Here is a 12,397-nt window from a genome sequence, read left to right as displayed (position 1 = left end):
GGAGCTAAGGTTGCTTGGAAGGATGTCTGTAAGCTAAAGTCTGAGGGTGGCTTGGGGATCAGATCATTAAAAGAAGTGAATAGAGTCTATGGGTTGAAAATAATTTGGAGGTTGCTGTCTGGGGTTTCATTATGGGGGCAATGGTTACAACGTAACCTACTGAAGAAGAAGTGTTTTTGGGAAGTGAAAGAAGACACTCAGGCTGGTTCTTGGATGTGGAGAAAAATGATTAAACTTCGAAATATTGCAAAGGGTTTTTATAAAAAAGAAGTTGGGAATGGATGTAATACTTCTTTTTGGTATGAAAATTGGTCTACTAAGGGTGTCCTGGTTGAGATTTTGGGGCCAAGAGGCGTTATTGATTTGAGGATTAGTAATGAAGCTACAGTAGCTGAAGCTGTTCTCTGTGTTAGACGTAGAAGAAGGCATCGTACTGAGTTGTTAAATGCCATTGAGTCTGAGATGGTTGCTGTTAAAGAGAGGTTACGGGTTAATGTGGAAGATGTCAGTCTCTGGAGGAGAAGATCGGGTTTTAAAGACAAGTTCTCTACCCAAGAGACTTGGTTTTTAACTCGTACCTCTTATGATCATATTGATTGGGTACATGCTGTCTGGTTCTCGCAGATTATACCTAAATATGCTTTTATTACTTGGTTAGCCATGCTGGATAGGCTAACTACTATGGACAGGGTTACGAGATGGAATAGTGGAGTTGATGTTACTTGCGCTCTTTGTAAGAATGCTGCAGAGTCCCGAAGTCATCTGTATTTTGAGTGCTCTTACTCTTCTCAAATATGGGAGTATCTTATGCTTGGCATCCTTAGGGGTTCATATACTACTGACTGGAATGCAACTGTGGATTTGCTTAAACAGTCTGATAGAGATAAGAAGAGATCCTTTTGTTTGAGATATGGGTTTCAAATCGCCATCTATGTAATATAGCGTGAAAGGAATAAGATTAAGCATGGAGAAAGCCCAATGCCTGTGACTGCAGTGAAGAAGCTTATTGATAAGGGTATTAGAAACAAGTTATGTCTACTGAGAAAAGGAGGAGCTAAGGGCATGGAGACTGGCCTTCAATATTAGTTTAGCACTAGGACTTGAGTTTCGAAAGTTTGGAGGTTTGGGAACATTTTGGAGACTTAGGTGGGTTAGTAGTTACAAAGTTTAAATATAGGAATATTTTTACTAAGGTCTACACTTTGATGTAAAAAGGCTTTTTTGATGAATAAAATTTAACATTCATTCAAAAAAAAAAAAAAAAAGAATATCCCATTTAAAATTTTGAGATATTTTTGAGTGGACATCTACTCAATAAAGTATCTTTTGTTTAATATCCATGTTGAGAACCTCCAAATGATTGTGCTCTTATATTTGTTGTGTTAAAGCTTAATTCATTAGTGTTTTTTCCTTCGAAAATATTAAAAATGTAATAAGAATCGGGTTTCTGTTATTTAACATACCTAGTTGTTTTTAGTTTAATATAATTTAAAAGTCGTTGGCATTTTAATTCTTAGTTTCTTACGTCAAATAATTTGTTTTTATTTGGGCTAACCGCGTGAGTGTGTCACTTAGTCGTCTCTTGGAGTCAACTTGAAATATCAGCTAAAGAAATCCCCAACCAGCAGACCGAGTAATCTAATCTATAAAACCGCTTCAAATCATTCAAACAAAAATAAACATAAAAATTCTCAAACTCAATGGATCTAGATCAAGACACAGACAATGGTGGAAGAAGCTGTTGCAGCTGCTGCCTCAGCTTCATCTTCACTGCTGGTCTCACTTCTCTCTTCTTATGGCTTAGCCTCCGTCCCGACAAACCCAAATGCTCCATCGAATACTTTTACGTTCCTGCCCTCAACAAATCCTTAGATGCACATTCACGTCTCAACACCACTCTCAACTTTATGGTTCGTCTCGCTAATCCAAACAGAGACCAAGGCATCTACTACGACGATGTCCACCTTTCTTTCTCCAACACCAACTCCTCTGTTGCTAACTACACAGTGCCAAGATTCTACCAAGGGCACAAGAAGAAAGCCAAGAAGTGGGGTCAGACTCTTCCTGTGAACAACCAGACGGTTTCACGAGCCGTTTTGACTAATGGATCGGTGGTTTTCCGGATGGATCTGAAGACGCAGGTGAGGTTCAAGATTCTTTTCTGGAAAACAAAGAAGTATGGTATTGAAGTTGGTGCTGATGTTGAAGTCAACGGAGATGGAGTTAAAGCTCATAAGAAAGGGCTTAAGATGAAGAAATCTGATTCTTCTACTAGATTAAGAAGCTATTTTCCGATTTGTGTTTTGATGAATCTGCTCGTGTTGTTTGTGATTCGTTAACTGATTCTTGATTCTTACTAGTTTTTCGATATTGTTGACTCATTCTTATGAGTTTTGTCGTGTGTTTGTTTATAAATTCGACCAGTTACTCATTGAATTATTTATTCCTATTGTTTCAACGATGTATTAATTAGTTTCTCTATCAACAAAATTCTTTTTTGAAATTCAATTATTCTTATACAAGACAATCATATATTGGGATTCAAACGAAGGAACAGAGAACACATGACAAAAAGTACATACTAATATGGGAAATTGCACTGGTATACATCAAACAAATTATAATTAACTATTTAACCAAAAAAAAAAGTTGACCACAATATTCAACATATTTTCTATCATATATTCCAAAATGCTCTTTCAATCGACCGGTATAACCTTTTTCTATTTTGTTTTTTGTTTTATTTTATTTTCTTCTTATTTTTTCTTTTACAGATATCTGTGTGTCTTGATATCAACGAAAACATAAATCATAATATTTTTTTTTGCTAGATTATCACCATCGTTACCAATAAGATTTTATGATTGATTATCATCATTAATGATTAATGTTACATGTGTCTCGTGTTTGTACTCTGTTGTGATTTCAGAAGAGTGTCGATGTATCTAAAAAAAAGAGATGAAGAAGATGATATTTTCATCAACAAATGCTCTTATTTCTTTTTATACTATTTTACATATGATGTTCAACTGATGTAAATACTAAATAGAACTTATATTTATATACTATTTTATATAAAATCCATACTAGGTATTATTTATTGAACAAGTAAATGTGATTTCAAATGTAATTTATAGATTGTATTTGGGTTTATAGGATCCTACCTAGGGTTTAGATTTACTAAGTAGGGGTTTGGATATAGGAGGGTTCGGTGGTTCATTATTTACGTATGTTGTGTTACATTTATATTATATTTGCATTATCTATAGGATTATGTTCTATTTGAAGTTACTTATTATACTGAATATTTGTTTTCCATTCTGTTTGACAAATATGTTGTCTTTTTCTGCATATGGTAAATAAATTGGTGACGTTACTTTTTGCTAATGATTTGATGGTAAATAGTTTACATGCCACTCATATCCATACCATAGAATTTAAATACGTGATTAGATAAATAGTGTCTGTTTTTTTTTGTCAATAGTGTCTGTTTAAATCCATTAAAAACTGTTTAAAGTATTATAAGTATCAAAATAAACTATTTAAATCCATAAAAAGAAAAATGTGAGTTTATGAATTATCAGTTTGAAATAAAATTCTTTTAAAAGTATTATTTTATATCCATAACGAAAAAAAAAGAAAAGAAAAAAAAATTTATGCCAAGTCGAAAATGTGGCGCCGCCATAGAAGAACAAGTTGTCTTCCTCTGTCGTCTTACTTGTTTTTGTCAGTACGACAATATCTTAACTTTGAGTTGTATTATTATATAACCAATCGCATATTGTATTGTAATCATGCTTATATTTTAGTAATGTGATGCTATACCACTCGTCTGTTAACGGCGTCTTTTGTACTAGTGTTTTTATATTTTAAACTTTATTGTTTCGATGGTTGTGAAAGTTGTCATTGATTACTATAAAAGTTGCTAAAAATAAACTCTTTTTAATCTTTTTCCCAGACGAATTTTTCAATGAGCATGTGGTAGTAGTATTATATATGTAGGTTAGATAGTTGGTCATATTTTGTTTCTCAAAAAAGAAAAAAAAAAAGATAGTTGGTCGTATTTAATTGTTTTGGTTTAATACTACGATATAAAATCGCATTATCTGGTTTGGTACCGATTATCATCAGATATTCCAAGTTTCATATGTACATTTTCTTTGTCAACCCTAGTTTTATATACTTAAATTCGAAAAACTTAAATTCGAAAAACTCTATAGACTTTTAATAAAGTAAAATTGATTGATTTTTTTTCCTTCGCTTTTTACATTTATTTTGTTTAATTATTTTCCAACACGTATGCGTAACATAGTCGTGTCAACGACTTAACTTGACATATCAGCTAAAGTATGTCAACCAGGCGTTTTCGGGTGGTTTTGCCTCATGGTTCGGCCCTTTGAAGACGCAGTTGGTACAAGTTTATGTTTTGAAGAAACAAGAAGGTTGTTGTTCAAAAAAAAAAACAAACAAGAAGGTTCAGATAAGAGGCTACTGTGAATCTTGAAGTCAATAAAGAATGAGCCACCAAAGTCAAACAGTGAAGAAATGGTATTCTTCAACGCAGTTAACCTCTTTGAATTTTTGTGTGTTTTAATTAGTTTCCTCGTATTTATTGCTATTTGCTAACTCTGATAGATGTTGTCAATTTCGTTGTTTTTAGGAAGAATTTGTGAGATAGCTATGTTTGAAGAAGAAATTAGATGTATTTTATTGATTTTGACATAATTAGACAACTAACAATTATGCATCAAGTGAATCGGTTTTAACCATTTCTTGTACAAGTAGCAGGTGAAGGATAGAATGTTAGATGACATAGACAAATTGAGGTATGACTAATATTTAATTCACATCTGAAAGAATATAAAGAACCATGTCATACGTTTATGACCATATATATATGCACTGAGTGTTCTATTCTATATCGTCTAAATAATACAAATTTCTAACTTCACTCACATACTCTAATACTAAACATTACCTCAACTCCAATCCCTATATACTAAACATTATCCCAACCTCACCCCAATCCCTTAAAATTAAACCCTAAACCCTAATCAATAAACTTTAAACTCAAATACAAATTCTAAAGCCAAATATAAATTTCAAAACCAAAATAGAATGGAACAAAATAAATAGTATGGTATATATTGGTGAAATATTAAAATGTCTATGATTTCATGGAAGAAGTTGATGATGACCCCAACCATACCCCTTCATCTTCTAGATACTAAACCCTAAACCCTATTCACTAAACCGTAAACCCAAATATAAACAATAAACCCAAATAAAATAGAACAAAATAAATAGCATGATATATATTGGTGAAACTATGAAATGTCTATAATTTCATGGAAGAAGTTGATGATGACCCCAACCATACTCCCTCACCTTTTAAATACTAAACTTTAAACTATATTCACTAAATTCTAAACCCAAATATAAACCATAAGCCCAAATAGAATAAAACAAAATAAATAGCATGATATATTGGTAAGATTATGAAATATCTATGATTTCATGGAAGAAGTTAATGATGATTCAAACCATACCTCCTGACCTTCTAAATACTAAACCCTAAATCATATTCACTAAATCCTAAACTCAAATAGAATGGAACAAAATAAATAGCATGTATATAATGGTGAAATAATAAAATGTCTATGATTTCATGGAATAAGTTAATGCTGATCTCAACCATATCTCATCACCTTCTAAATAATAAACCCTAAACTATATTCACTAAACCTTAAACCCACATATCAAAGTCTAAAAAATTACATATATTATGTAAAATTAAATAAAATTATGTAATATTAAACTATACAATTATGTAAAATTAAATTATATTATGTAATATTAAACTATACAATTTAGATCATAGTATATTTACTTGTTCAAAAATTATATTTTTAAACAAAATAAAACACTATTTAGTAATCATCAAATATAATGGAACATGATAAAATAGAACAATAGCAAAATATATCACATTACATAATAGGAGTAAAACAAACCTAATACATATTGTTTTACATTTCTATTCTTTATGCGAATAGAATAGAAAAAAAATTAAAAAAAAAACTTTTCATCTTCTCCGATCAACTTAGGTCATTCACGGCGACAAAATATAAGTGTATCTGACAACATCAATGGAGATAGTACATGTAACCGCATCAGAGAGACGGATTTTGTTGTTGATACAGTAAACAGAAAAGAACATACGGTGGTGACGATGAAATAATCGATTGTGATGATGGTGCCGTTGGTTTAGATGGAAGTAATCGCCACTGCATAAGTCTTGTCGACAATGGTCAGAAAAATTGGGATGTGAATGCGAAGTCAACGCAAATACCGTTGGGCATGTTACTTTCTCGTCTCTTCTGACTGGCAACTCAGACAACTGAATCCTCTTCGCAAACGCCTTTTCTTAGTCGAATTAGCATCGGGATTGTCATCATAGAAAACGCGGCGGAGATAATCTGAGGTGAAACTATTCAAAAGAGTGTGAATCTGGAAGAGACACGACATATTTTGCAAAATAGTAATTATTAATTTCATTTTTTTCAGCAGGTTTTCCCGGTAATACATCAATATTATATAAAAGACAAGTGAAACAGTTAAAAGTTAGGGCAATAGCTACTCAATGAATTATGTTTTTTCATAGCATAATCTCACCTAATTTCCCTTGTTTTTAAGGGTAGGCACTGATTTTCGATAATCGGTTTGTAACCTCTACTCGTCTTGTACTTATCTAGTAAAATCATGTACTTGCAACGATCAAGCCAGGTACCAAGTGCACTAAACTGAAAACTTACAAGTACAAATCAAATACCAATTAAAAACAAAAAAAAAACTACTCGGCTTGTTTGGACTTCTTATTTGTTCAATTTTTTTTTAAACAACATTGGTATGAGTTTTTAAGTCTCAAAATCTTGGTCCACTTAAGATTTAAATTAGTTGCCCATGATTGTTCTTTGCTTGGCTTATACATGTTATTTCCCTCGTTACTCCTTGAAAAATCAAGTATTCGACATTATCAAATTGGGTAATAAGCCGATAAATATTATTATTTGCAAGTGTAAGTTAAGCATCAAGTATTTTTATATCATTCACTTTCTCGTTACTTACTTGGTATATATTATTTGCTAATATTTGTTCTAAAAATTATTTTTATCCGTTAAAAAATCATTATCTGCTAAAAATATTTATCTTTTACTTTATATTGTAAATAAAAATTGATAAGAGTATTAGATTTGATAATAAGTTCATTATAGAAAAAGATAACAAAATCTTCTCTATTAAAAGAGAAGTACCATTTTTATCTACTACAAAAAGTCATAATAGGTCTATTTCATTATTACATATATTTTGTTATTTACATTAATCTATTAAATATATATCATTTCTAAAACTCTTAATTATTATAGATATATTAATAATAAATCAATTTTAACAATAAATTTAAATTTTACTTTTAGTTATAACAAAATCAGTTTAGAAAAAAATCTAACAAAATTTTACTAAAAATTTAAAATCTCTTTTTATTTAATGTACTGATTAATTTCGTAATTTATAATATAATATTATTATAAATTAACACTAAATAAATTTTAATTATAAAACAAAAAAAAACTATATACTACTTAATAATATTTATAATTTTAGTATATCTTATATTAAATTAGAAGAAATGTATGATTTAATTATAAATTGATATTAAATTGGTAAATTAACATATTTTAAACATTTCTTTCATTTAAATAAATAAATATGATATAATTCACCTTTTATAAGAATTAAAATTCGTAAATTATGTAATTTTTTATACAAAAAAAAAGCTATTAACATATGTTAAATTTTTATATCTACAACTACATATTATCTATATATTTATTTTGAAAATCACAACAATACATTATCTAAAAATTATTATATACAAAATATAATATTATGTAACTAACCTTTAATTTAAGTGTTATTACAAAATATGCTATTTGAAAACTTTAAAATTTCAATAATTCATTGAAGATATTAATAAAAATCAATTAAGACTATAACTCCAAAATCATTTGTTAAAAAAATGAAGGAGATTTTTGTTTGATTATTTCATATTATAAATTTATTGTATTGAACTCGATAATATATTAGTATGTATAACAATTAATAACAAAGTAAAATGTATAAAATAAATCATTATAGAGTTACACAATATATATCACCAAAATATAAATCGAATAAGAAACATAACCAATAAGATTATAGAGTTACACAATATATAACACCAAAATATAAATCATATTTTTTTTTAAATATGTATTTTGGTGTTACACAATATAAATTTATTTTACTGAACTCGATAATATATTAGTATGTATAACAATTAATAACAAAGTAAAATCTATAAAATAAATCATTATAGAGTTACACAATATATAATACCAAAATAATATCAAATAAAAAACATAACCAATACTATTATAGAGTTACACAATATATAACACCAAAATATAAATCATATTTTTTTTAAATGTGATAATATAACAATTATATATTTACCGCACGGATAGGGGTGTCAAAATAGGTCAAATGGGTCAACCCAACCCAAAACCCAAATGGGTTCACTGTTAATGGGTCATGGGTCAATCCAACCCATTTATTAAATAGGTTGGGTTGATCCATGACCCATTAAATTAAATAGGTTAGATGGGTTAATGGTTGACCCATCAACCCAATATCTTTATAATAAATTATTTTTAAGTTAAGACCAAGTTGATCAAAATGATAAAATGTTTTTTGTGGTTTAGCGGAAAATTGCATTTTTGCAGGAAAGTGGGTTTTCCCAGTTTTGGCGGGAAAATGCATTTTAGCGGTTTTGGCGGGAAAATATGTTTTGCGGTTTTGACGGGAAAATGCGTTTTTGCGGTTTTGGCGGAAAAATGCGTTTTTGACGGGAAAATGGGTTTTTGCGGTTTTGGCGGGAAAATACGTTTTTGCGGTTTTGGCGGGAAAATGCGTTTTTGCGGTTTTGGCGGGAAAATGGGTTTTTGTGGTTTTCGCGGGAAAATGCATTTTTGCGGTTTTGGCGGAAAAATGCGTTTTTGCGGTTTTGGCGGAAAAATGAGTTTTTGCGGTTTTGGTGGGAAAATGCGTTTTTGCGGTTTTGGCGGTAAAATGGGTTTTTGCGGTTTTGGCGGTAAAATGGGATTTTTGCGGTTTTGGCGGGAAAATGCGTTTTTGCAGTTTTGGCGGGAAAATGGGTTTATGCGGTTTTGGCGGGAAAATGCGTTTTTGCGGGAAAATTAGTTTTTCAGTTTTGGCGGGAAATTGCGTTTTTGCGGGAAAACGAGTTTTGCAGTTTTGGCGGGAAAACTTGTTTTGTAGTTTTTGCAGGAAAACACGTTTTGGCGGAAAAACGTATTTTGCGGTTTTGGCGGGAAACGCATTTTACCACCGAATAAATGATTGGACTTTAGAGAAACTCATGATTTTCCAATTTTATCAAACCTTAGAATTGAGTTTACTCATGGTTTTTTTTAATTGAAAACAAAATGGGTCAGAGTTGACTCAACCCAATAAACCCATTAACTTGTTAACCTATTAACTTGTTAACCCATTAACGTGTTAACCCATTAACCTTTTAACCCATTAACCCATTGGATCAAAAATAAACAGTTCATTTGGGTTAATGGATCAAATTGGGTTGGATCAATCCATGAGTCATGACCCATTTTGACACCCCTACGCACGGACGTGCAAATCAAAATCTAGTCATATTATTATTCTGGTAAGAAGCTGTATTTTTATTTTAGTTATTTGCAAGTGATAAGTAATTTAAAAACAAGTACTTGATTTTGACAAATAACAAGTCGGGTCAAATAGTTTGTAAGTATTAACTTTTATGTCGAGTACTTGATATTGTAAATACTTGCGTTATCAAATTCTAAGTCCAAATACTAAAATACAATTACTTGAACAAGCCAACCAAATACCAACCCTCCGAAAATTAGTAATTACTTGGTGACTCATTCCTTGTTGACTTTAAGATTCCCATTTCTTTATTTGTACTCTTTCCTCTGTTTTGCTTGTTACTAGATTGTAAGTTGGTTTAGTGATACAATTTAAATTATACAATATTTGTTTGCAGCTAGTTTTCAACAATTTTCTCTTTATCGATTCTGTTAATTAACAATGACGTATGGAAGTACACAAGAAAAAAAAAACTGTCAATCCTACGTACAACTATTACATGTCAATTTAGAGCATGTCCATTAATAGGTGTTAATTGAATATCTTAGTCGAAAATTAGTTACAAAAAGGAAAAAGCAGAAGAGAGATGAAAAGAAAAGTTTTAAAAACAGACTTTGTAAAACATCTCCAAAAATAAACTCTATTTTGAAGTTTCTAAAACTATATATTTGAAGTTTAACAGTATTTTTCTTCAAAAGCAACTTCAAATTCAACTTTAAAACTATTTGTATTTGATAATATGGTCTTTCTATTTGTCATAACTAATTCGAATTCATAAAACTTTTATAAATAACTAGCGCATATATAAATATATTACAATAATATTAATTAATAAAATATTATATTAAAATATAAATTTTTAATAAAATATCTTAATTAATATTAAACTATTAACAAAATACATATTATTCCATAAAACGATTTTCGTAATGCATATGATCTACTAGTGCATTTCGAAGTAAAAAGGGCTCTCCTCATTTTTACTTTGTAGATTACAAGGTAAAAATTGTTGAAATCGGATGATATTAATACTTGTAAATATATTAAATCATAACAAGAAAGTAAAAGAGAAACATAAAATATTACTAAAAAACTAATTTTTATCGATGATATTAATACTCCTGAATATATTCGATATGGACAAGAAATAAGTGTACGAAGAAGACATAAAAACAACAACAACAACAACCAGCTTCAGTTAAACAAACAAAAATTTAGACAATATTTGAAAATTTTGAAGGATCCGGATCAAAGTTATATGACTATTAGTGTTGTTGTAATATTTAAATTTGTGTAATAGTTATGTCTTTATGTCATTTTTTAAGTTTGTTTGTTAAGTTTATTTTTATATTATTGTTGTCTAAATCTAGTTTAAAATATTTTAAATCTTATTTTAAATTTTTATTTAACTTTATGTGCAAAAGTTAAATTCTGTAAACAAAATTTAACGTATTTATGAGATATGGATTAAAACAATAAACGAGAAAATATTTATGAGTCATAAATGTGTGTGTAATTGTAGGGACCAAAATGCAAATAAAAATATGAAACTTCAAATTTGAAGTTTTGAGTAATGAAATTTCAAATATAGAGTTTAACTGCTCAAAGCAAAAAACTTCATATTTGAAGTTCTATAGTGTTTTTTGGAGATGCTCTAAAAATCTCTTATGATAGTTTTAGGGACATGTGTCATGTTTCCATTCATTACAGTATTTAAAGTAAAACAAATTGTAGTTAAATAAATAAATTATAATAAAAATATTAATATTTATTTAATTAGAACTCATTTCCAAGAACTGCACTGATAAGAGCACCTCCAATAAGAATTTTTCTCATTGGAACTCTTAAAATATGTATCATGTATGTATATATGTATGTATATATTATATAGGTATAAATATTTGTAGGGTCCACAATTTTTGTGGAACCCTATAAGCAAAGGTTCTTAAAATAGAATTTTAGGAGCCTTTGTCTATGGGGTTCCACAAAAATTGTAGACCCCACAAATACTTATACTTATATAATATATACATATATATATACAGGAGTTATTAACTAACTTATATTTGGTGCGAGTGTACGGCTCCTCCGTGCGATGTAAATGGCGACAGTACGGACCGAGTGTACGGCTCCTCCGTGCCGGCTCTTTTTTGGCCTGAAAACAGCAGATCTGGATAGTCTCTGCCTCACTGATTCTTCCCCATCATCTCTCGCTCTTAGCAGCTGAAGAGTTTGGCGGAGATCTGTGAAGCTTGGACACCAAAATCCTCATTTTGTCACTGGTGGCCATCTTGCTGGAAACCAACTCCGTGAAAGCCACCGCCTCCATCTTCACTCTCTCCATTGTCTTAATCCAGATCTAGCGAGGTCCTTTTCAAGTTAGAGTAATTGGCTTTCCTAAAAAAGTTAAGTCTGAGCTCTTAAAAAGGACGGTGGTCTTCGCCGGAGCTCCGCCGTTCTGCTCGGGAATCATTTGATTTTACTGTTAAAAAAGCAACGTTTATAAGTCGTGGGTGACTAAAACGTTTTGCTTTCTTCGATCTGAACAAAGTTTATCAAACTTCAAAGATCTCTTCGTAATTCCAAACTCTCGTTAATGAGTAGCCATGGTGAATCTTATTCTAAAGAAGAATAATAATGCAAACCAATC

At 30.2% G+C, this 12,397-nt stretch overlaps 1 protein-coding gene across 1 annotated transcript; it reads left to right on the top strand.

Moving 5' to 3' along the window:
• Window positions 1–1,585: 1,585 nt before the first annotated feature.
• Window positions 1,586–2,458, top strand: LOC106379501 (protein NDR1-like). Its single transcript, XM_013819439.3, has one exon. The coding sequence runs from the start codon at window positions 1,701–1,703 to the stop codon at window positions 2,337–2,339; it is 639 nt and encodes a 212-aa protein (XP_013674893.1). The 5' UTR covers window positions 1,586–1,700; the 3' UTR covers window positions 2,340–2,458.
• Window positions 2,459–12,397: the final 9,939 nt, after the last annotated feature.

Source organism: Brassica napus, chromosome A1 (genome assembly GCF_020379485.1).
Source record: "Brassica napus cultivar Da-Ae chromosome A1, Da-Ae, whole genome shotgun sequence".
Classification (NCBI taxonomy): domain Eukaryota; kingdom Viridiplantae; phylum Streptophyta; class Magnoliopsida; order Brassicales; family Brassicaceae; genus Brassica; species Brassica napus.
This window is presented reverse-complemented; position numbering and strand designations above follow the sequence as displayed.